This window comes from Rhinolophus sinicus, chromosome 7 (assembly GCF_057876585.1).
Source record: "Rhinolophus sinicus isolate RSI-liver-muscle chromosome 7, RSI-T2T, whole genome shotgun sequence".
NCBI lineage: Eukaryota > Metazoa > Chordata > Mammalia > Chiroptera > Rhinolophidae > Rhinolophus > Rhinolophus sinicus.
Window position 1 is genome coordinate 56,013,455 of NC_142507.1, and position 25,686 is coordinate 56,039,140.

At 44.9% G+C, this 25,686-nt stretch overlaps 1 protein-coding gene across 6 annotated transcripts; it reads right to left on the reverse strand.

Moving 5' to 3' along the window:
- Window positions 1–1,658: 1,658 nt before the first annotated feature.
- Window positions 1,659–19,929, reverse strand: LOC109438737 (sodium-dependent phosphate transport protein 1-like). 6 transcript variants are annotated; one of them, XM_019718771.3, is made up of 13 exons: window positions 19,773–19,929; window positions 17,835–17,927; window positions 16,007–16,105; window positions 11,448–11,681; window positions 11,277–11,364; window positions 10,883–10,969; window positions 8,223–8,341; window positions 7,973–8,134; window positions 6,904–7,036; window positions 6,666–6,813; window positions 4,031–4,121; window positions 3,779–3,915; window positions 1,659–2,332 (listed from the first exon to the last, which is right to left on the reverse strand). In XM_019718771.3, exons 2-12 carry the CDS (start codon window positions 17,856–17,858, stop codon window positions 3,781–3,783), a joined length of 1,320 nt encoding a protein of 439 aa, XP_019574330.2. In that variant the 5' UTR covers window positions 17,859–17,927; window positions 19,773–19,929; the 3' UTR covers window positions 1,659–2,332; window positions 3,779–3,780. The 6 variants fall into 6 exon arrangements, with proteins under 6 accessions (XP_019574330.2, XP_019574325.2, XP_019574327.2 ...); XM_019718766.3 differs by having other exon boundaries at window positions 19,655–19,929; XM_019718768.3 differs by having other exon boundaries at window positions 16,007–16,179; window positions 19,773–19,928.
- Between the last annotated feature and the right edge of the window lie 5,757 nt (window positions 19,930–25,686).

Sequence of the window (25,686 nt, forward strand, 5' to 3'; positions counted from 1 at the left end):
GGACAGACGGGGAGGAAGTGAGTTGTCTGTCCTCAGGCTGAGAACTCGAGGGGCAGCTTTCTTGCAGACAGGAGATGGCGGATGCATTGTTGCTTTGTTGCTCTCGCCCCCTCACTGCGTGCAGACGCACGCACGCAGACATCATACCTGAGTCTCCATCAAGCTGGCTAACACCGTTGGCCCCGCCCTACCCAACTTACAGCCCACCTAAGCCTGTTTCGGTCAATTCAGCAATTTAGAAGATAATGTAACAGAAAACACCCACAGAACAGGAAAAAAAAAAAAGGATAATTTAAGGGGCCTCTGGGACAACGTCAAGTGTACCAACATTCACATCGTAGGGGTGCCAGAAGGAGAGAGAGAGCAAGGAATTGAAAACCTACTTGAAGAAATAATGACAGAAAACTTCCCTAACCTGGTGAAGGAAACAGACATACAAGCCCAGGAAGCACAGAGAGTCCCAAACAAGATGAACCCAAAGAGGCCCACACCAAGACACATTATAATCAAAATGCCAAAGCTTAAGGACAAAGAGGGAATATTAAAAGCAGCAAGAGAAAAGCAGTTAGTTCCCTACAAGGGAGCTTTTTTAAGACTGTCAGCTGATTTATCAAAGGAAACTTTGCAGGTCACAAGAGACTGGCACAAAATATTCAAAGTGATGAAAAGCAAGGACCTACAACTAAGATTACTCTACCCAGCAAAGCTATCACTTAGAATCAAAGGACAGATAAAGAGCTTCCCGGACAAGAAAAAACAAAGGAGTTCATCACCACCAAACCAGTATTACAAGAAATCTTAGAGGGACTTCTTTAAGAAAGAAGAAAAAAGTCAAAAATATGAATAATAAAATGGCAATAACTACATACCTGTCAACAATTACTTTAAATGTAAATAACTTAAATGCTCCAATCAACAGATAGGGTGGCTGAATGGATAAGAAAACAAGAGTGCTTACATAAGCTGTCGACAAGAGAATCACTTCAAATCGAAAGACACACACAGACTGAAAGTACAAGAATGGAAAAGGATATTTCATGAAAATGGAAACAAACAAAAGCTGGAGTATCAATACTTATACCAGACAAAATAGACTTTAAAACAAAGACTATAGCAAGAGACAGAGAAGGACCCAGTAATCTCACTTCTGGGTATTTATCTGAAAAAATCCAAAATGCTACTTCGAGGAGATGTATTCACTGCAGCTTTGTACAAGATGTGGAGGCAGCCGTCGATGGCAGAACGGATAAAGGAGGTGGTACATACATACAGTGGAATGTTGCTCGGCATGAAAGGGAATGGGTTTTTGCCATCTGTGGCAGCATGGATGGACCTGGAAGGTAGTGTGCTGAGTGGAGTATGTCAGACAGAGAGAGAGAGATGCAATGCAATTTCGCTTATATGTGGAATCTACAGAACAAAATTAACAAGCAAAACAGAAACAAACTCATAGATACAGAGACCATTTTGAAAAGGTTTCTTGCGGCCAGGAAAGCCAAGCCAAAGACTTTCTGTCAAACTGCCTGTGATGCCTATAGACCATTCACTCAACCAACGTGACAAAGATTTCACAGGCAAATATAGAAAATTAAGTAGTTGTGAGCAAAACCAATCGAAAACCTGATAAACACAGGAAATTATCTTGGCAAAACATAGAATCCTTGGTGTGGGGTTTTATTTGTTTTGTTTTGTTTTTTGGTAGATTATGGTACAGAAAATAAAAAAAAATTGTTTTAATTAAAGTTTATTGCGGTGACAATTGTTAGTAAAGTTACATAGGCTTTAGGTGTACAATTCTGTAATACATCATCTATATATCACATTGTGTGTTTGCCCCCCAGAAACAGTTCTCCTTCCATCACCATATATTTGATCCCTTTTACCCTCGTCTACCACCTCTTCTCCCTTACCCTCTGGTAACCACTAAACTATTGTCTGTGTCTATGAGATTTTGTTCATTTATTTGTCTTGTTCCTTTGCTGTTTTCAGTTTTATATACCACATATCAGTGAAATCATATGGTTCTCGACTTTTTCTGTCTGACTTATTTCACTGAGCATTACAATCTTAAAATCCTAATCTCTTATCAAGAGCAGACTACTGGTCCAAGAAAATTTTGTCTTTCCAATAGATGAAATCCAGGTAGATTAGCCTTTACCAGGTGGGAAATGGGGGTCCAGGTGTTAGTTTCCTTGAGCCTGGCTGCATGGAGGTTCACGAGAAGTGCCTGGAGAGGACCCTCCCAGCGAGGCTGTGAAGAATCCTTGTAGAGATGTCTTTTCTAGTTTACGGAGTCTCCAGGCTGGATCTGATGAGGTGGAAAGTCACCCTCCTTGACAAGAGTAAAGATTATAAAATGGAAAAGGCTGATAATTTTACAAAGTCAAAATTAAATTCCCAGTTAAGGTATACTTGTCAAAATCTTTCTGAAATGGCAATATAAGATCAGAATATTCAATAATAACTGCTTGGACATAATCAAAAATTAATAGACGTAACAATAATGGAAAACCCTAGTATAACTCTTAGTATTTAATAGGACAAATCTATAAAGCCAAGAAAACTTACAATGTCTGAATAAAATCATAAGACTGTTGTCACACTTGTACCCATCTCTGTCCCTCGGAACTAGAAGACGAGTCTCTGCTAAAGCCTCTGGAATATTTCCCAGTCCCATCGGTGCTTATCCATAAGGAGAACCTCAGTAATTTCCATATAGAAATATCTGCATGAGCTCCCACATTTTTCAACGGCTGGTTATATTCTGTTCGCTTACACACTATTTATTAACTAAGAGTAGGACATGTTTAATTGAAGGTCCAGATTTCCGCCCTTTCTAATCAGCAGTCTGGAGTATAGATGCATCTTGGTGAATTTTGTGAGTGCACCGTTATGGAAATTTTTAGTACTGGCAACACTGAGTTAATTTAGTTTTTGATTAGAACTATCATCGTTTGGATCATTTCTTTTCATAAACTTGCTAACTGGTTATTGTTGTTTAATGTGAAAAAATGTACTTCTGTATTAATGGGTTAGTCAGGAAACTTTCTGCCTGAATTTATTGTTCCTATAACTTCCCAGTCTTGTGATGCTAACAGCCTTTGATGCAAAACACCCAGATCCCTCAACTCACTGGGGTTAGCAAAATGGGAATAACCTACGTCCATCAGTTCTGATTGATGCATCAGCTGAAATGATTCCACCAAGAGACATTTCTCCCTCTACTTATTTACCACTGACAAGGTTCAGAGAAGGAAGGCACAAGATCAGATTGTCTTTTGAACTTTAACGGACCCTTCGTCTCTGTCACTCATTTGAAGACCATTGTACTCAGGGCCACCATTTAGGAACCTCTTGCCACATCCATTAGTAAGTCCTCACCCTTTATATAATTTGACCCCAGGATAGCACTTCCCATGGGTCCTCGTTCCCACCTTCTCTTCTGAGACATCACATTCCCCAACTGTTCTTCCCACATCATCCAATGCCCTTCCCCATCTCCCTTGCAGACTTCCTTTCCTCTTTGTCATTTTCCAATATTAGGAAGTCCCAGGACCACAGAGTTATATCTCTACCCCCAATACCTCCCCAGGATTCCAGAGCAGTCCGTCCTCTGGGCTTCATGCCAACCCCATCAGACTTCACACGGTCCCCTCTGCTGCCCCAGTCCTTCACCCCTCATTTCCCCTCTCGGTCAGCAACACCACAGTTCTCTGGGGCTCACCCTCAACTCCCCTGTCTCCTGCACCCCCACTTCCAAAATCTGCCCCCATCTTACCTTCAGAGGCGTGTGTGTTGTTTTTCTTTAGCCCAGTCCTGAATTTCTGCTTTAGCAAATATAAGGTAGAAAGTTAGGCTTATTACGTTAATGGCTGCCATCAGGAAGAAGATTTTAGACCAGGAAGACTCTGGATCCTGAGGGATTAAAGTGCAAAGTAATTATAAAGTACTGGACTCGTTGGTGCATTTGTAACATTTAACACGTTATAGCAACAGGATGGGCAAATGCCTGGGTCGGGATGTTCCTTACCTGGTTAAGGATTATTCCAGCCAGAGTGGAAGAGGTCAGCCCTCCTGTCATTCCAATTAGAACTGTAACTCCTTTAAGAAAGCCGTAATATCTGTACGAAACAAGAATGACAATACACAGATGTACAGTATTTTCAATCTTAAACCACAATCAATTTAAGAGGAGGTTTAAGAAAAATAACTGTTGATTTCCTGAATTTGCCACTCCTACTTCTCAAATTCCATGAAAATACCAGAAGAAGTTTGTGGTTACAAGTAACTTTCTGGCTGCTCCACAGTCAGAAAGGTTGGCGGTAGCAGCACAGAATATGAAGATATTGAGAAAATGAGACCACACTCAAGGGAAGGCGGGCAGATTTAGGAAACCTCAACCACAGGTGAGAAGGTCAGGTGGTGATGTGTGCTGGTCATAGGAACAGGTCTCGAGTCAGTACTAAATTGAAGGACTCTGTTCACTGGGTCTACTCCCACAGTCCCAGAGCAGCTGGCCCTGTGAGTGCCCCCCACGGGGGCCCGGGCAAGGGAACCAGGGGCCTAGCTGACAAGCCACTGTGATGGTCTGTCCTGCGGCCTCAGCAGAGAGTGGGCTACAAAGCAGGGAGGCCACGGAGAACCTAGATCAAGCAGGGGTCAAGTCCATGAGCCATGAAGAGTAGGGCGTGCCTTTGGAGAGCAGAATCAGCGTGTAGCCGAGAACACATTTCACTCCGGACAGAGTGTGTTCCTTTCCAGCCCAGCAGATGTCGCTGTTACAGGTTCTGTGAATCCACTTCTTCCCTTTACGAGGGGAAGGGCTTCCATTTCACCTCCCGGGGTCTATTCCATCTGCATGCTGCCTTCACAGGCTGAGCGTGGAGGGAGTGTGGAGCTCATGTCTACTTTATGGGTCCCTTGGCAGACAGCTGTCACGCCTGGGCCGAGAATCCCTAGGGTTTCGCTGTATGCAGTTGCCGGTAAGATTCTCAGTTGTCTTCTGTTGGGGAGCTGGAGAGAGTGTGCTAGTGTGTGAAAAAGTCTGGTGATGAGCAGCCAGGTGTAGAGTGGGGCACAAAACGTCCATTGTCCCCAGTGTTCATGTTCCTTTTTTCACTTTAGCAACAGAACCCCTGGGGTTTGGGTGGCAATAGGGCCACCTTTGCTCTGTGAGCCCTACTAAAGCACATCTGTGTGTCTCCTCTTCTTCCTTCCAGACCTTCTTTCTTGTCACCTTTGTCCGGCTCAGACAAGTGTAATTCCTTGTTCTGGTCTTCAGTTCTAACAAAGACCCCACTTCCCTAAGGGGACAATTTAGAAACCTCAGTTTCCTTAGTGTCCCCTAAGGAAACTCTCTTTGATAGACAAGGGGGGTATATGATTGGGAATGTTCTTGCTTAAATAAGTCTTGTCTCCCTCCCATTACTAAGAAAACAACAAGCAACACACATTGATATGGTTGAGATAAAACACACATACGCCCTTAAGACTGAGGATGAATTAGCTTAAGAGATTAGGAGTTTTTTGCCAAATTGTATGTTAGCATATTTATTCCCTCTGACTACACAACTACCTGGCGAACACGGAATCTGAGCCCATTGGAAGATGCGACCGAGGCTTTGCCCTGGGTCACCCAAGCTGTTGCTGGCTGACACAGTTCACACCCTACTTAACAGGTGCTGGCAGATGACACTAGTGAGGAGGTGACCACAGCCAGTCAGTTTCAGAGGCAGACGGGCGTAGGGGTGAACCTCGACTTGTTATTAGCTATGTAACATCACATAAGTGGGCTTTTGTCTCTTCAGCCTCACAGTGTAGATGGATAGGATCACCTCACACTGGGGCACGAGGCCACACAAAAATACTCAGTAAATGGCAGCTACTTGCAATTTCCTTCACTTTTTCTGTGTACTTTCTGAATGTGGCGGTCTTTCAAAGTGCCTGTGGCTCAGTGGGTAGTGTGCATTCTTTACCAACAACCCTTTCATGTCTTTATACAATTCCAAGTAGTCAGAACACCCTGGGCATTCTCAAGGAGGGTCTTGGAATTGAATAAATCAGGTGATATGCGTCCCCTCTGCTCCCCTTCTATAGGTCTCGTGGGCCAGAGTCTGCTTATGTGGGACAAAGGCGATTGTTCTTGGTAGATTTTGCCTCTCTACCCCAGGGTCACTGTTTTACAAAACTCCAGAGAATTCTGTTCACATCAGATCTCTGTTCTCCAGGGAATGCCAGCCCCACAGAGTACAGTGTGCATAGCACCCCCTGGAGATGTGCAAATGGCAGAGCTGCTTCCATCAGTCACACTTATTACAGCTGAAAAAAAAAAAAAGACATAGTAAAAAGAGCAAAAGCTTTTTTTGCCAAAGAGATCTGGATTGAAAGCCTAGGTAAGATCCCAAACCAGAGGTGAGCTCTTAGGCTGGCCATTAAGTATCTCAACCTCAGTTGCCTGAGCTGTAAAATAAATATTACTAACCGATGGGTTGTCATGAGGATTAAAGATATATCAACATTCATACAATAACAATAGTAATGGAGTAGCTAACCCTTACACAGTGTCAGAACTTTCAGCAAACTGGCCATGAACTCCAAAACAGCTGACACCTTAAAACACTGTGGAGGGCTTAGACACAGAAAAGAAAGAGATTTTCAAACCCTACCTGGGAGCGATATCCAAGGGGTTGATAAGTATTCCGACTACACAAAAGACCACTGTTGAGCTAGCAAGTATGAGGAAAATTATTGTGCTGTGGAAGCTGAAACTCAGGTGACACAGGCATATCCCGAAGAAGGAGGGCAGGAGAAGACCTGGGGACGGGTTCAGAGAGCACAGTCAGGGTGAGCCCGAGCCTGGGGGGAAGCACCCCACAGCGCTCCAATGTCCCAGCTCTTCCTCACCTAGCGTGGTAAAGAGTTTCCGGATGGTAATCACGCGTAACATGTTCCTGGACAGGAAGAGGTCTGCCACCTGACCCACCATGATCCCAAGGAGCCAGGAGAACAGATAGGGGAGGGCTGACAGCATCCCGTTCTGAGGAGGAAAGGTTATCGTGATGGTGAGCGTGGGACAGAGTCATCCCTACGCTGAAATTCAGCACCTAAAACTTGAACTGTCATACAGGAAGCCATCAACATACCACCCCCAAATTACTGCCAGGCACATACTACCCAAAAGGAGGAGAAAGAGTTGTTTTGGCGTCAGAAACAGTTGTCACAATCTATGTAGTTTTCTGACTGGGAAATGCTGGCCCTGGGGAAATGACAGAGATAATAACAGTAACAATCGCAATGCTTCCTATGATACTTTCTCTGGACCAGCTCCTGTTTATCCCCGCAACCACCCCATGGTCTCATGGGAGATAAACTTGGGTCCACGCGAGCTTAAATGACTTCGCTGTCATCCTGGCCCCTGGGCTCCGTTCCTGGGGGCCCATTACAGAGTGCCCCAAGGTGGCAAGCCCAGACTCCATTTCTAAAGGAGTTTCTTTCCTGGTTATTATGGCATGAAACAACGGAAATGTCCAGGCGTCAGTGATTCTCCGAGTCAGACAAGCAATGGGAGTGCCAGTCCTTTCCCTGTGTTCACACCCAGGACTCATTTCCTTTCCCCAGGGGAGGATTGGTGCAGGGTGACAGGGCTCTGCCAAGTGACTTTCAGGGAAGAATCCCAGTCTTTAGGCAACGATGGCATTGAGCCTTAACTAATACCCAAGGGTGATGGTACAGAGACTGTGAGGCATAGGAATGGGGAACAGGAATGGGGGCGGGGGGCGGTGTGCATTGTGGGGGTGCCAGTCTACACCTTTCTTTCTGGGCAGCCAACGTTGACATGACAGTTGGCAACCGGGCATCTCCAGGTGAAGAACCTCAGCGACACAGCGCGGGGTGGGCAAGAGCTACAACTAGAGTCACCACATGGAGAAACGAGCAGAGTCTCACAAAGCCAGGAGAACAGAAGGTACCCTACCTCTGTCACGTTTACATGAAGCTTGGAGCTGATAAATGTTGGTGAGTACAGAAACATGACATGGTTTGTCCAGGAAAAGGCAAAACAACCGAGGGAAATCGCCCAGAGCGGGAGGGACTTGAGCATGGCCTTGATGGGCAGATGCTGTCCACTCGAGCTGACCTAGGAAGGAACCCATCAGTCTGACCAGCCAGAGCACGTGTCATTTCATGTGGGACCCGGGAGTTCCCAAAGTACATGTGCGGTTTACCTGTGCCATGAGGGAGGAGGTGATGAATTCCTTCTCATCGACGCTGATGCACGGATGGTCCTTTGGGTCATCATAAAACAGAACGAACCATAAAAGACCCAGGGCACAGCCACAAGCACCTATTAAAGGAGGACACGTTAGCGTCGGAGCTGCTTCTGTCTGTAGTGAGTCTCTCCCCATGGGCACTTTTCATGATCGCTACGAGAACCTGGACCTCCTCTTCCTCTTTTGAAACTCTGCAGCGAGGCTCACATTTCCGACAGTTCTCTCTGTATGCACCGCCGCCTCACCCCACAGAACCCCAGGACGCGTGCAGAAAAGGAGGCGAGTCCTCCGGCGGGTTCTGCTCGCCGAGCCACGGCATCCCTCCACTCAGGACAACTGGCCTCACTCCTACGAGTTCTATCATGAGAAGAGAGCACGCTGGGCCCCCACGGGGCTGACAATCACCCAGCTCTGAGGGCTGGGCGTTCACTGAGCTCCGAAGATACAGCCCTGGCCTTAGGGGACGGGGGTAGGGGTGGGGGTCGGGGTCCAAGTCCTGTAAGAGTTTGCCAAATTATTTCTGTTTTTGAGTTTCTCATATCAATGACCTGATCATAGGAAATCCTGTGTTAAGACCGGGCGTACGAACTGTTCACCGGTCAGTCTTCCAGAAATGCATTCCTTTGTTTGCCAAATGCTGATTCAATGCTCATTAGGAACCACACACGATTCTAGGTACTGGGGAGACAGCAGTGGACAAAACACACAGAAAGCCCTGAAATCCCTGTCTTCATAGGATTTACTCTGTAGCAGATGAGAAAGAGAGGTAATGAAAAGTGGGTAAGTAAAAGGTATTAAATGCCAGTGATGAGCTATGGAGAGAAGTGATGCGGGGAGGAGGTGAGCAGCGCCACGCTCAGGGAAGGCTGGGACACCCCCCACCCCACGTCTGCATAGGGAGCAGGAGGTGCCAGGGCCCTGAGTTGTGAGGCCTGTCACAGGGGAGGGAGCCAGGTGAGGGGAGGACAGGTGAGGGTGACAGGTAATGGGATAAGACCACGCGGACACCTGGGGCCATTGTACGATCTTAGATTTTTCACATTAAAAGACTATTTTGACAATATAGTATTTCCACCTCATTCTGTGACCTGAGAACCTAATCCCAAGGCAGAATGTAAGTGGACAGAAGTGAGTACCTTATACACACACACATTTCTACAGGGCACTTTATTCAGAAAATTCAGACAATGCCCTTCAGCTCTTTCTTAAAATGAGAAAACTGATGCTCAGAAAGGCCGAATTACCTGCCCAGGGGCAGGTGGTTCTGTTAACACTTAGCATGAATTATACTGTCTAGGGACGGAAAACACCCCAGGAGGAGCTTGGGGAGAGCTTTGAAGAAAGGCCAGAAGGATGGAGTCCAGTGTGTGTGTGTGGGGGGGGGGGGGGGGGGGAGGTGAGGAGGGGGAGGGGGGCCAAAGAGACAGAGAAGAGAAGTCAAGGCCTGAGCACGGGCCTCCACGAGTCAGAAGCAGGAACCAGGGGACAATGGTGCTGTCTGCTGTCACTGAGATGCAGGTCACACGGAGACTCCAGAACTGCCACTTGGCTGACAGGCGTGGAGGCTGGGCCAGTTCTGAGACTCTGTGGCCTGGGGCGAGACTGTGGGTGGAAACTCACCCAATGTGGAAAAGTTACACACGGAGCTGTTCATCTGTAAACCTCGATCCTTTGTGGGTTTTATTTATTCCAATTGGTGGGAAGTTCGTGGCTCACTAAGTTAGAAATGAACAGCTCTGATTATGACACGATGCTCCACGCTAAACGTGCGAAGTGTGACTAGGACACTAGTCTCATTACCTTTGATATGTGCCCATCACCCTTCCCCCAAGGGTTTCATAGAAGGGGTGGGGGTCTGTGGCACGTGCCCGACAGGTAGGTACAATAGCACGTCTAGTTCTGAGCTCGTGCTCGTGACAATAACACATGGACGGGGCGTGAGGACTCTTTCTGCAGAAGGAACTAGGAGGTTGGGGTCCAAGCCTGCCGCCTGCATGCTCCAGGACACAGAACTCGGGCAGGCGTTAATCAGTGACACAGAACAGACCATCCGAAGGCTACTGAGCAGAGTCCATCACGGCCACCCGCATGGTTACGCCCACGGCAAACAAGACACAGTTTGCCTCACAGAAGTTACAGACAAACCTGCTCCGATTCTCACAGACGTTAAAGATAAACCTACCGGTGCTCTTCTAGCCTCCTTTCCCTCATACCAACACGTTTTCCATGCAAACAGAAGATACATGTAAACCCTAGAGCGGGGAATGGACGGGCTCTCTCTTCCACTAACGATTAGAAACCACGACCCAGTCAATGGGTGGCCTTTGTTTTCTTACTTTCTCTGCTAAATAAACTTACTTTCACTTGAAACTCTAGACCAGCTCTCATTTGAATTCTTCCCTACATGAAGCCGAGAACCGTCTCAGCCCGGGGCCTGAGTCTCCACTCTGGGGAATTCGTCCTGCACTGGTTTTAGTAGGAAATCAATGAATGCTGACTTCTCTTCATGTGGGTCAAAATTTTTAACATCATTATCTTCATATAAGTTATTACGTTCCATTTTTTTTCCTCTTAAATTCTGAATAATGACTGGGATTTCACAGAAAGACACTCACCAAAAATATAGAAGACATAGGGCCAGCCCAGGGCCTGACAGATGAATCCGGTGGCAAGCAGAGAAATGAAGGGTCCCAGCATAAGTCCTGGTCAGAGGGAGAGAGAACCCCTGCGTGAGTGGGGGCACCTGAAAGAACAGGTGCCACGCCTCATGGTGGCAGAGAATAATCATTGCCAGTGAAATAATCTGCTCAGCAGAAAAGGATAAAGTATTGGCGTCTTCCTCTTGTGGAGACAAACAGGCTTTTCTCTATGCTAGACAGTTCCCACACCTTTAAAGTAAAGGATTCTGGAGCAGATGGGTTCTGAAGCCTTGTCAGTACAAAACACACGATTCTCATGGCTCTGCAGACACGGTGGTGCAGGAACTGCCAGTGGGCCCGGAGTCATTACCTGATACACTCAGAGAGGTAAGTCGGCCTCGTTCCAAGGGAGGGGCCCACTTGACCCACACCATGTGCTGAGCTATGGACACTGTCCCCTGAAACGAGAAATGTCGGGACATCGGCTCTCTGGGCTTCCCGGGAACAAAGACCCTGCTCCGTCTCGGCACTGTCCTGATACCTGGCCCAGCCCCTGCACTACCCGGCAGGCGATGAGTGGCATTTCACCGGCGTCCGCTGCCAGGGGGATGAGCAGGCTGGACAGGGAGCTGAGGATCAGGGCACAGCTAACCATTTTCCGGATGGAGTATATTCCAGACAAATACCCAACGGGGATTTTCACGATGAGCATACCGTACAAGATGGAACTTAAGATGACCCCCCGGATTTCGGGGCTCCAGTTATACCTGGGGTTCTGCAAGGAAAGACAAGACACACCAGTGAGTCTGCAAACTCAGGGACATGGGGAAACTGGCCTCCCTGCTCACCCCCTGGAAAGTGTCCCCTCTCTGCCTAATGTTCGCTGTCGTGGGAACTTCTTTCTCCCTTCACACTGTCATTTTCTGTGTGTAATTACATTTTACTTGCATTGCGTTGGTGTCCTCAACTGCAATGCAAAGTCCTTCCCGGGTCAAGGGCACCACGTGACCCCCAGTACCAGTCACAGTGCAGACATTGAACACTTGTTGCTTTTTAAAATTCAGATGTAGTCAACATTGTAATATTCCATTAATTTAGGGTGTACAAAATAATGACTTGATATTTGTATATATTGTGAAATGACCAACACCATAAATCTAGTTAACACCCTTCATTCTACAGTTACAGCTTTTTTTTCTTGTGATGAAAACTTTTTAAGATCTACTCTTTTAGCACTTTCAAATATACATTGCAGTATTATTAACTACAGTTGCCATGTGGTTCATTACACCCCCAGGACTTACTTTGTACAAAATAAAGGAAGTTTGTACTTTCTAAGCCCCTTCACCCATTTTGCCCACCCCCTCCATTACACTTCTCTCTGTATCCATGAGCTCAATTTTGTTTCTGTTTGTTTAGATTCCACCTATGAGATCTTACAGTATTTATCTTTCTCTAATTTATTTCACTTAGCATAATGCCCTCAAGTCATAATGCCCCATGTCTACACATGTTGTTGCAAATGATTTCATTCTTTTTGTGGCTCAATAATATTCCATGTGTGTTTTTTATATGTCACTTTTTAAAATTCAACCATCCATCAATGGACATCTAGGTTGCTTCCCTATCTTGTCTATTGTAAATAATGCTGCAATGAACATGGGGATGCAGCTATCTTTTTGAGATAGTGACTTTTTTTTTTTTGATAAATACCCAGAAATGGGAATCCTGGATCATATGGTGGTTCTATTTTATTTTTTTGAGGAACCTCCACATTGTTTTCAATGGTGGCTGCACCAATTTACAATCCCAACAGTACACGGGGGTTCCCTTTTCTCCATATCCTCACCAACACTTGTTATTCTTGTCTATGTGATGACAGACATTCTAACAGGTGTGAGGTGGTATCTCACTGTGGTTTTGATTTGTATTTCCCTGGTGATCAGTGATGTTGAGCATCTTTTCATGTACCCGTATCTGTTGGCTATCTGTATGTCTTCTTTACAAAAATGTCTGTTTAGATGCCCTGCCCATTTTTAAATTGGATTGTTTTTGTTTGTTTGTTTTTTTTGTTTCGTTTTGTTTGTTTTTTGCTATTAGGTTGTATAAGTTCTTTATATATTTTGAATATTAACTCTTTATCAGATAAATTATTGGCAAATATTTTCTCCCATGCAGTAGCTTGATTTTTCATTTTATTGATGGTTTCCTTCACTGTGTAGAGGCTTTTTAGTTTGATGTCATCTCACTTGTTTATTTTTTATTTTATTACCTTTGGTTCTGTTGTCAAATTCAAAAATACCATAGCTAAGGCCAATGTCAGTGAGCTTACCACCTATGTTTTCTTTTAAAAGTTTTACCTTTTCAGGTCTTACATTCAAGTCTTTGATCCATTTGAAATAATTTTTGTGTATGGTGTAAGACAGGGATCCAGTCTCATTCTTTTGCAAGGTGGCTGTGCAGTTTTCCCAACACCATTTATTGGAGAGACTGTCCCTTTCCCATTGTATATTCTTGGCTCCTTTGTCATAAATTAATTGACCATGTCGGTGTGGGTTTATTTCTGGACACTCTACTCTGTTCATTGATCCGTGTGTTTGTTTTTCTGCCAGTACCATGCTGTTTTGATTATCATAGCCTTGTAAAATAATTGGAAAGCAGGAAGTGTGATGCCTCGAGCTTTCCTCTTCTTTCTCAAGATTTCTTTGGCTGCTCGAGATCTTTTGTGGTTCCATATAAATTTTAGGATTGTTTGTTTTAATCCTGTGAAAAATGTCATTGGCATTTTGACAGGGATTGCATTGAATGTGTAGATTGCTTTGGGCTGTATGAACATTTCAGCAATGTTAATTCTTTCAATCCAGGAGCATGGAATATCTTTCTATTTATTTGTGGCAACTATTTTTTTTCATCGATATCTTACAGTTTTCAATGTGCAGGTCTTTCACCTCAGTTAAATTTGTTCTATGTATTTTATTCTTTCAGATACAACAGTAAATGGAATTGTCTTAATTTTTCTGCTTGTCTATTATTAGTGTATAGAAACACGACAGATTTTTGTGTATTGATTTTGTATGCTACAATTGTACTGAATTTGTTTATTAATTCTAACAGTTTTTTTATGGAGTCTTGAGGATTTTCTACATATAATATCATGTCATCTGCAAATAGTGACAGTTTTACTTCTTCCTTTCCAATTTGGAAGTCTTTTATTTCTTTTTCTTATCTAATTGCTCTGGCTATTATTTGAATTTTTTTTTTTTTGTTTGCTTCTTGAAAAAGCCATTTATTGCTATGAACTTCCTTCTTAGAACTGCTTTAGCTGCATCCTAAAAGTTTTGGTAGTTGTATTTCCATTTTCATTTGTCTCAAGGATTTTTTAAAAAATTTCTCTTTTGATTTATTCTTTGACCCATCGATTGTTCAGTAGCATGTTGCTATATCTCTACATATTTGTGAATTTTCCAGTTTCCCTTCTTGTAATTGATTTCTAGTTTCCCACCATTTTGGTTGGAAAAGACACTTGATATAATTTCAATTTTCTTAAATTGATTAAGAATTGTTTTGTGGCCTAGGATCTATTCTAGAGAATGTTTCATATGTGTTTGAAAAGAATGTGTATTCTGTTGCTTTTGGATGAAATGTTCTGTATAGGTGTCTCTTAAATATATATGATCTAATGTGTCATTTAAGGCCCATGTTTCCTTATGAATTTTCTGTCAGGATGGTCTGTCCATTGATGTAAGTGGGGCATTAAAGTCCTCTCTTATTGTATTGTTGTCTATTACTCTCTTTAGTTCTGCTAATATTTGCTTTATGTATTTAGGTGTTCCTATGTTGGGTGCGTAAAAATTTGGGGCTATTACAAATAAAGCTACTCTCAGCATTTATGCACAAGTCTCTGTATGGACATGTGTTTTCATTTCTCTTAGTAGATACCTAGCAGTGGGCTGGCTGGATCGTAGAGTAGGTGTGTGCTTAACTAAACTGGTTGTACCTTTTTGTATCCTTCCCAGTGGCGCAGGAGAGTCCCAGTTCCTCCCCATTCTGGCCACCGCTTCGTATGTCCACTCTTTATAATTTTAGCCATTTGAGTTGGTGTGTAGTAATATACCTTTGTGGTGTTTAGTTACATGTCCCTAATGACGAATGACATGTGGCATCTTTTCTTGTGAGTATTTGCCATCCATGTATGTTCTCTGGTGAATTGTCTGCTCATATCTTTTCCCCATTTTGGTACTGGGTTGTCTCATGTTTATCGAGTTTTGATAGAATTCCATTATTAAATGTGATTTGCAAACATTTAACCTGTCTCTGGTTTGTCTTTTTTTTCTCTTAACAGCATCTTTTGAATTTTGATGAAGTTCAATTTTATGTTTGTTCTTTTGTGGATCATGAAAAAATCAGTAGTTCATGTGTGTGAGTATATTTCTGAACTCTCTATGTCATTGATTATTTTTCTGTTTTTATGCTAATATCACACTGTCTTGATTATGGTAACTTTATGACAAATCTTAAAATCAGGCAGGTAGTGTTAGTCTTACATAACTAATTATATTTCAACAAACATTAAAGACAACTCAGTGGAGACAGAAGAGTCTCTTTCCAACAAACAGTGCTAGAACAATTGTATATCCATATGTAAAAAAAGGTCTAAACACAACATATGCAAACATTAAGTAAAAATGCATCACAGATTTAAATGTAAAACCTGAAATTCCAGAGATGACAGTAATGGAACATGTAAATGTACTGCATGTTCGAAAACTTAAATAGAAAAGAAGATACATCTTGACTTCTACTTCTGGTTTAAAATGCTTTCCCTCTTGTCCAATCTTCTCAATTGTAAAGAGGTGCTAACTCTTAGTTTTTATTCTTCACACAGAAGAATTCACACCTCAAAGCCCTTCACAAATATTGAGGCATCCTTTAATTATGGGACATACCTACTTAGGTTTCTAATGGCAAGGCTGAGCAAGACTTGAGCTTTTTCTCTAATGATTATTGTCATATCAGGTGTGATAACGTTCAATCTCTACACAAAGGAGTTAGCAAGACAGGATTTTAAACTTAGGACTGTGGATGCTATGTTTGCTGTACCTTTATGTTATCCAAGAGGTCCTTTGTGGAGGCGTTGGGCGAACCGTGTGGATCTGTGCTGTTCACCATGGCGACCACGGTGAGGCTCAGACACATGCGCTGTGACATCATCACAACATTACAGAAGTGCAGGAGGAGACATAACCCATAGCGAAGGGAACAAAAAATTGGAGCTGGTGAGTAAAACAAAAAATGTCTCTTGTTAACACAGCTGAGGTAAAACATACTTTTAACTCAGAAATTTGGAGCCCTGGATATTAATTTGAAATTTTATAATACTTAACAGTCTTTGAGAAATTATGATATGATTGGAAGATGTGTGACTGATAGAATAATCCCACAATCCTATGAAATATTATCCCAACTAGAATGTCCTAGAATATTAAGCCAGTCCTCCAAGCACTTTGGCTCATGTATGAGTATATTTTAAAGGGATAGTTAAAAAATACCCTGGGTTACTCTTGGAAGGAACAACAAAGACGTTCACTCAAGTAAACGGCTTTATTCTCCAAAAAAGCCATGTGGTCTGGTTGAGAAAGTCATATATACACATGGCGGAGAAAGTCGCACTTACAAAATGCATTGTATTTGAGGGAGCTTCCAACTAGAGTAACCAGTGTGGTGTTGGTGCAGGGCCACAGGAATTCATCAGTGGAAGAAAGTAGGGAGTCCAGAAACAGATGCACACATGTGCCATTGAATAAACGTACTAATGCAATTCAGTGGAGGAAGGTAAAGTCTTTTCAACAAATGGAAATTTCCCAAGAGAAATAAAACCATATGTCTACAAAAAGAGGTGTAGTGCAATGTTTATAGTAGTTTCTTTCAAAATAGCTGACTGGGATGGATAAACCTGCTGTGGTATATTAATACAATGGATGTTACTCAGAAATAAAAAGGAGGGAAACACTGACACACTCGACAATCTGGACAGATGTCAACAAAAATTACTTCTAAATAAGTCTTGAATTAAAAAGGAAACCGTAAGGGGGATTCTAAAGTGCTTCAGACTGAGAGACAGATGTCGTGTTGAACTCATGGACAGTTAGAGTAAAGTGTAACACCCTTAAATATGTTTATCAGAAAAGAGGAAAGCTCAAAGACTAGGAAAATTAACAAAGGAACAAACCCAAAGGACCTAAAAGAAAGAAAATGTTAAGCATAAGGGCAGAAATCAAAGATAGAGACCAACGTATAATTTTATATGTTTATATGTTCTATATGTTCGAATATAAATTTGAACATAGCTGAAGTGGACAATATAAAAATACCAAAATGGATACAAGAAGAAACAGAAAATTTAATAGAGCCCTGACCTTTCTGTAAATTGAAAAGGTATACAATCCATTGCCGCTGATGATGATGGACGTAACTCTAAGCCAATAGCAGGAATTCCTTATTGTTCTTCCCGTCTTGCTCAAGATAACAGCTTGTCTAAGCAAAGGTTCAGTGACTACTCAACTGTTGCTGCCCAAGGATGCAGTGACTCCAGAACCTTCCACCCGCCTCACTTCCAGAAGGGTGTGTCTCCGCCTCCTTGAGATGGGACACAAATAGCTCCCCTCTTTGATCTCCTTCAGCAAGTGAGGAGTGGACAAGAATCAAAATAAAGTGAAATAAAGTGTGAACAGCTAGGATACATGGACTCGTTTTATTTAAGGGTTTTCTAATGGACACCATGGCAGGACTGGTTTCTTCACGTCCTTTCCTGAACACTTCTAAGGCCCCTTATATATTTTTATGGATGAACCCCCTTACCTGGAATCTTCGGTGTCATGTTTAAGAAGAAGAAGAAAGCCTATGTGAGGGGACAGAGAGTGATTTCTACCTTTCCTGGAAGGGAGCTGGTCATCCATTTGCGAACGGGCGTCTGCTGGCTTCTCTTCCGGCTACAGGGTCCCTTCTCTGGCCCCTGCAAGTGCTAAACACACGACATCAGCATAACGCGGGAGGAGCGGCCCGGCCCCCAGGGCCCGCTCCCATGTCAACGTGCACCAAAGGAAACTTGGTTGCCACTCACACCAGTGCCCGCGCGTGCCCTTCACCACGCACTTCCTTTGACATTTAACTTTGACGATTTTTTGTTGATTAAAAATATACAGAAAACCTGAAAACTATAGGAAACGAACAAAATGCTCTGCCAGTCCATAATTCCATGTGCAGTGAAAAGTTCCCTCCGGAGTGGAAGGGACGCAGGGACCTCGGTGCTGGCAGGGGCGTTAACAATTTTCTAGGCAGAAGGAAAGTGCTGAAAGTCAGACACGTGGATGGTCAAAAAGGAAGGAGGAACGTCAGAGAGGAAGGAAGGTAAACAACGTCCTTCGTTTTCCTGGTATCTCTACGGAGCTGTGAGCTCTGCTCGTTCCTGCCGCGTCCCTAGGAGGCGCTCACATGCCCGCACCCCGTGTACCCCACGCAGCCGCCGCGCCAGGGCGCCCCCCGGCCCGCGCGGGTTGGCGCAGCTCAGCCTGGCGGCTCCTCTCACGCAGCCTTTCCAGTCGGGGCTCCGCACCCACGCGCACCAGTCTACACCTTGACATCTGACCCCATCAGCTTATGTGACACCAGATGCTCAGGAGACGCCTAAAAGTCCTCAGATGGGATTTGCAATGCAGTCTTAAGCGAGCTGTTGTCAACCACAGTTATCACACATTGGAACATAGGGGGACGCTGTTTATCTCAGGACAGATGCACACAAACCACACAAACACATCTCAGTACCACACACAGCACTCACATACAAGCCACACACACACACATACACACAACACACTTATACCTACCCTCCACCACACACACCACAGACACAGCACACGTCTCACAGATTCACAAGCGCCATACACCATGCAGCACACACTTCTCATTCCTAGTCCATCCACACACCTGTCCACCTCACACTTGTCCCTAAAAATATGTTCTTTCAGTTTTCCCTTGTATACAACCTGTGAAAATAGACGTCTCCCCTCACTGCCCCCCCCCCCCCCCCAAATCTCCCCAGATTGCCAAATCCCTCTGACAACGTCTCTCACGTACAGGCCCGACCACTGATTTAGTATCAATTAGTGCGTGGCACGTAAGAATAAGACTGACCTGATTCGGAACAGAAAACTGCTTCCTTCTTCCCCTGTAAAGACTTTCCACTCGACTTTTAAAAAAATACTGAATGTCTGGATTTACTAATTTTAGCCCTGTAAATCCTTCACCAAATCCTTTCACCCACTATGTCAATGTTAAACTTTAACTTCCCTTTCACCCTCACCTTGAATCTTAAGGTGAGGAGTGTGAGTCTTAAAACAATCTCATGGCCAGTAATTCCACGACCACTGCCCGGAGCCAGAAGCTGCCCACTAGGTGCTTCCAGCACTTTTCTGCTGACACTGGCTCTCAGCACATTCTGACAGGAACGCTGTGGCTTTCTAAATGCCCTATAAATAAATGCCCACTAGCTTTTTCCTCCCTTCCTGCCCCTTCTTTCTGCCCTTTTCCTCTTCTCACCTTCCCTCCTCTCTCTTTCTTCCCGGCTTCTGCAGTGACTGTACGCTCTCTTGGTCCCGCCATCTTTCTACAGCAATGTTGGGTGACCTACGGATGGCATCGGCCCATCCAAGCCTTTCACGCAGTGACTGTGCACCATTGACAGTTTCTTACCTACTTAAGCATCTTTCGTGATGATTATGCATTTAAAGTGGCCTAGTGAGTGCCTGGCACCGTCCAGATGCTCTATAAATTGAACCACTAATATTCTCTCCAAAGAAATGATGCAAACCTTCAGTCTTTTTTGGCCAACAGACTTGGATGTCTTGTATCAGTTGGCTTTTCCTTCTTCAGAGGTTTAGGTTTTGCTAACCCTCTTCTGGCTTCTCTGGGATGTTTGTAGTTTGTCCTGTTTGGCACCGGGCTGGCAATTCCTGGCATTTCCTGGGTCAAGGGCCCTTTTAGTGACTGAAAGCCCCAGGTCAGCAGTTGTCCCCATCTGTGTTTTAAATAAACAGCCTCCGGCTCTGGGTACTGATTACCCAGGAGGGAGCCAGCTTGCGGATCGCTGCCCCCAAGGCCCTGTGTTGCTCCGCAAAACTCTTTGAAATCATTTCTGGATCCTACATTGGAATCCTGTGTTACTGTTGCTTTTTAATTAAGGTTTTTCAATTTAACATTTTGTTACGGAACTTTTCAAGCATATAAAAAGGTAGAACAGTCTTATATAAATTACCCTGTACCCGTTAACCAGCTTCAGCAATTATCAATATTTAACCATTTGCATTTCCATATAATCAGCAGTTGTGTTCTGTAGTATTTTAAAGTAAATCTTGAAAAAAATAAAAAAAAATAAAGTAAATCTCGGCTACTATGTCATTTCTCCTATAAAAAGCATAGCATCATGTATAAATCCTCAGGCTGTCTCATGCTGCACAGCCTTTACAGTGGAAGGAAGAACTTGAAAAGAAAGCATTTTTTAAGAAAAAAATGATAAACACTGATATTTCTACTTCAAATTGAGTTAGAGTTAGATTTTTTTTTTAAACTTCCTTGATTTTATTCTCTTACATTTTTTCTCTTATCTTGAACATGTTGGTTCCTAACATGTGTGATTACTTTTTTACTTTATTATATTATACCTATGTCTATAATAAAATAACACTAATATTATTACCAAAAAAAAAATTACTGCCTCTCCTAGAAGTAGACCTTGAGATTATGATTCCTGCAAAAGTGATTTGATAGACAGTGTTTTCAGAAAAACAAAACAACAGAAACGATAGACATGTGGGGATGTGGGCAGGGAAAGGAAGGAGACCAAACAGGGGAGTGAAAATAAGCTAAGTCTGCCCGGGAGCAGTGGGAGCAGCTTCGGCCTCACCTTGGACTTGTCCTAACCAACGCTGAAGAAGTTGGGGTACTTACACGGCAGCACCCATCAGCTGCTGAACCTGGGTTCCCAGGCACTTGTATCTTTCAGTCCAAGCAAAGCAGGTTCCGGCAGCCCAAGGGTGGGCCTTGGACCAAGGAGCAGGTGTGCCCATTGGTATTTACATGGCACAAGGGTGGCCCGTGCGCAGCCAACATAAAGGACCCAGGAAACATGGGCAGAACAGTGACCTTTGGGACAAGTGGGTCAGCAGGTGTGTCAGGTGCTCCTGACAGATTGTGGAACGTGATGACTGAGAATGGCCTTATTTTGTGCTCACAACTGTCCTCGTTTTATAGATGTAGCCACAGACACCAGCTAACGGGCGCTCAGGGCTCCCCTGTGCCTCCTGGAGCAGAGGCTCTGTTGTCCCGGTGACTCCATGAGGGCACCTTCACTGCACACATGTGATTTATATGGTGTGGGAGAGAAGGGGGCCTCTGTGTCTGCAGGAAGCCCTCAGCACTTCAGGAAAAGAGGTGCCTTCAGGTTAACCAAAGGGCCTCCCCGCAGGGCCATGCTCTTTTCTCTCCACATGGAGCCCCGGCCTTTGTAGGGAAGGGAGGGGGGAGAATTTGGAAGCAACTAGAAAACACACTGTAATTAGGGTGAGGAGCTCAGATAAATCTTTGTAAAGCTTTTCCTCCTGGACTCAGGGGTGGGCAGTAACTTCCTATTTCAATCCAGTCAATGAACAATTTTTCAGTTCCTGTCACCTCTGATTTCCCCAAGTTGCCTTAGGATCCTAGAGGTGAAAGATCTTGGAAAGGGATGCCAGCAAACCAAGGCCTAACCCCTCACAGGTGAGTAGGGCAGGCACCTGGACGGAGATTGCTGAAAGACTGACTGGAGGGCATCGAGAGGCTTAGCCTGGGGCTACAGGCCACTGTGTGCCCTTCAGCATCCTGTTTCCTGCGTCATCTGAATGAGTTGTTCCTGTCGGTCTATCTGACAGAGTGGTGCCAGGGCCATGCTGGCTGTTAAATATTTCCAATGACTGTATGTGAGAGGACGTGAATTAATGAATAGCCTGAAAACACAGTAGTTAACTCCTGGAAGAGGGCACTGGTGCTATGAATCATGGACTTTGGAAACTGGAAGGTTACATTGAAGAATTCAATGTGAATCAGAATCCAGGAGACTTGATTTTTAACTTGACATGACAGACAGACCCGAGGGTGACACCCAGTGATTGCTATGTCATGGTATTCACAAATTTGTGTGACCCTGCCCCTCCGGTGGGGGCATTACCTAAGGATTGCTTCCAGCCAGCCAAGGTGACGGGACACCACCCCCTGGTTACATTACATTATAAGCGACTCCCTCTGAGCGAGCTGAAGCTAATCACTCTCCCTGTGGCCTTGATGGAGTACACGGAAAGCTGGGGGAACCCACATGGCAAGGAACGGTGGGCAGCCCCTAGGACCTGACAGTGGCCTGCAGCCAAAATCCTGCCAAAAGCCAGAACACTTGCTATGTTCAGTGATGAGAATTATTAGAGAGCATAGAACATGTGTAGTAAACAGAATTAAGTTGATATTTGTATCGTGGGGCGATCTCATAACTGTCTGATAAATGAGACCCTGCGTCGTCTTACCAGCACAGGCTGAGCGTATGTCCAGACGCCTCCACCTTCTACCTGTTTGCATGAGAGTATTTCAGGTGGGAAAGCATATATAATGGAAAATGCGTGTGAAAGGCTGCTGGCTTTGGACTTGGGGAGTCGATACTGTGACTCGTGCTGAGTCCCAGGGTTTGATGCTCACAAAGGGTTAAGGCTTGCAGGTCTCCTGGACATATGGGGTGACGACAAGAAAGGAAGATACAAGTCTGGGGACTTCAGGGGTTAGTGGGAAGCCAGTAAGACATGGGGTATAGGGAAGAACCGCAGTGGTGAGGGGAGAAATGGTAATGCTGAAACCAGAGCATCAGTAGGGAGGAGGCTGTGACGTCCTTCCCGCGGGGAACCGGGTGATGACCCAAGAGCTGCCAAGCCAGTGCAGTGACACGGTCAGAGCCAAATCACTTACCAGACAACAAATCAAACGGAAGCGGAGGAAAGCCCAGCCCCAGAGAAGGACGTTTTCAGTAGGAAAGCCTGCAGGAGAGCCCCTTCAACTCACGAGAGGTGCCAGGGTCCTTCCAGGCACCAGGAACCCCAGAGAATGGGAGACCTGGGCACCAAGGATCCAGGTCCAGTGCCCTCACCGCACAGTATGTCCAGGCGACTGCCCGCTGACAGCAAGCCCTTCAAAATGGTGTGCTGTGTTTGCTAGGGCTCTGGATAAGCTGAGCACCTGGGGACCCACTGATGGTAGGAGAAAACGGGGCCACCTGTCGGATGGGTGGGGCTGACCTAGCCTGCCTCCCTGTGCAGTGCTCCACACACCTGGTCAGTGTCTGCCCTGTTGTGTTTTGCAAGCGTTGAATTAATTAGTCCTATTAGCCTTCGTTTGAAGTCAAACGCCAGATAATAATCTTCTATCTTGTAAGTGGAGCCATTGTGACTAAAGTTAAGGCTTCAGCTGGGATTAAATTTTCTCCCAACGGTGGGCTATTTCTCTACAAATTCTCTTAAGACGCTGGGTACACACACTCAGAAGGCGCCAGCACCCTGTACGGTATCGAAAGCCAACAGCGGGCAACTTGCACAGCGGTATCCATTTCTGTCGTCCTCAAAATCATCGTTCGCTTTGATTCCTGAGAATCATCGTTCGCTTCAGTTCCTGAGAAGAGTCAGTTCACGTCTTCCAAGCTTCCCGAGCCTTAAGATCCAACCAGACTGCCTGGGTTCTCAGGCCTACTATGTGCTACCTTTGTTGCCTCTGTTGCCCCTTTGCAAAATGGGGGCAATAATACTACCTCTGCACGGGGTTGTCGTGAAGAATTAAACACGCCACACATGTTGGCTATTACTGCGTCATTATGTTTATTCCTCATTCTTCTCCTCATCCAGGCTCGTTCTTTGGCTTGGAACATACTGTTTTCCGTTGTCTAGCAATTCTCACTAACTTCCAGAGCTCCGCCCCACTCATACGCCGCTTTCTCAGTGAGGTCTCCCAGGGCCACTCCATTCTCCCTCCAACCTTTCAAATTCGTCTACATGTTTACATGCGCAAATGTGTACAAAACGCAAATGTACACTTTTCACAAAGTAAAAATACCCATGGGCTCGCACCGAGCGAAGCAGCAGGATATTACCAGCACCCCGTAGCCTGCTTGAAGCCCCCCCCCACTGCTTCCGCCCTGCCCCAGGGGAACCCCTAACTTGATTTTTTAATAGCATAGTCTTGTCTGGCAAAAACTCTGCTTAAATTTTTAAAAGGTCTTTGTCTCCTTTCAGCTGCTGTTGTGCTGGTGAGACCCACCCATGCCGCTGTGTGCCATGCTCGGTTTATTCCCAGGGCTGCGTGGATGGTCCATAACCCACATCCTCACGCTGCCGTTCACAGACAATTGTCTTGTCTGCTGTTGGGCTCTCACAGACAGTGCTCCTCTGAATGCCAGCGCCCACCTTTTTACGAATGCATGTGTGCGTTTCTAAGCGAAATGCCTGTCGTTGCTAAGTGTGAGCTTTAGGAGACATTGCCAAGCAGCTCCGGAAATCCTAACGGATGCTCACCCTTGCAGTGGCCCTGGCATTGCTGGTTCCCACCTTCCTCCCTTCTATCCATCCGCTCCGTGGGCAGTGCTTTGTCCCTGCGCCTTTGGTTTTGAGTTCTCTGAGGTTGAATGAAGCGGAACACCTCGTCATGTCACAGACCACTTAGAATTAATTTCTCTTCTGGAAGCCTCCATTTAAGTCATTTGCCTCTTTTTTTCTCTTTTCCCCTGTATTTAATATGTCCATCCATTTACAAGCACTCCTTTCTCTCTACCTTGTAAGTTCCCGGAAGGCAGAGCCAGAGTGTTCTCACCTTAGCACCACCTGGAGGACCTGACATGCTGTGTCCCTGAAAACCCCGCCGATGTGGGCAGGAGACTGGAGGTTCCAGTCCCTGTGGCCCCGGCGTCTAAATGTGGTAGGAATTTCTCCTCTAGAACAGTGGTGGGCACACCCGGAGTCTGGTTTGTGTGTGGAGACACCCGAGGGGATGTCTGAAGTGTTGGGAGCCAGAATGGACCCTGTCCGGTTCGTAGGGACTGTCTGAGACTCTCAGGGAAACAAAGAAACGATGAAGACATCACTGATCTTTTTGTATGCTGAAAAGGAGCTTCTCTGGGAGGTGATGTGCTTTCTCCCATCCTGTGGTGCCGTCAGTATTGTTCTCCTCCATATAAATTGTCATTTCATTTGCAGGGACTTCCGTTATCTCCCTTCAGTTCCCAGTATATGGCCCAAACTATCTCTTTGTCCCTTTTGGAAGGGCCCACATTGCCTCCCCTCACCGTGCAAGCTTTCCAATTCTGTCTCCTCTCCCCCGGTTTCTAGTTAGCCTTATTTATTCCATTCTCTCCTGGTCATTTCCTGGCCGTTAATCTCCTGGGATTTAGCTAGGACCAGTAAGTACCTATTTTGCCTGATGGAGATAACTCTAATCTAAATAATGTAGAAATGCTCTATTTAATGTTAGCAGGTGAGCTTTAATAGAATTTCACCACATAAATAAACATCCAAGTTTCACAATGTATAAAAAAATAATAAAAATGTTAATTGTGTGGATCACAGCTTTGAAATTCTGTGCTGAGCTCTCTAACACAGGCTTACAGTTCCCAGAAGATCGTCTCTGCTGGGGTGTGTTTATAATCGCCCCTCGAAGGTACTTATCTGTGA

What these genes read in the sequence shown, in the direction of transcription:
- LOC109438737 (XM_019718768.3), bottom strand. Translation starts at nt 17,862, where the DNA reads ATGGATGACCAGCTCCCTTCCAGGAAAG. An exon ending in CTATGTCTTCTATATTTTTG is followed by an intron (nt 8,342 to 10,882) that starts GTGAGTGTCTTT and finishes CTCCTTTAATAG; the next exon opens with GTGCTTGTGGCTGTGCCCTG. An exon ending in CCTCCTCCCTCATGGCACAG is followed by an intron (nt 8,135 to 8,222) that starts GTAAACCGCACA and finishes GTTCCTTCCTAG; the next exon opens with GTCAGCTCGAGTGGACAGCA.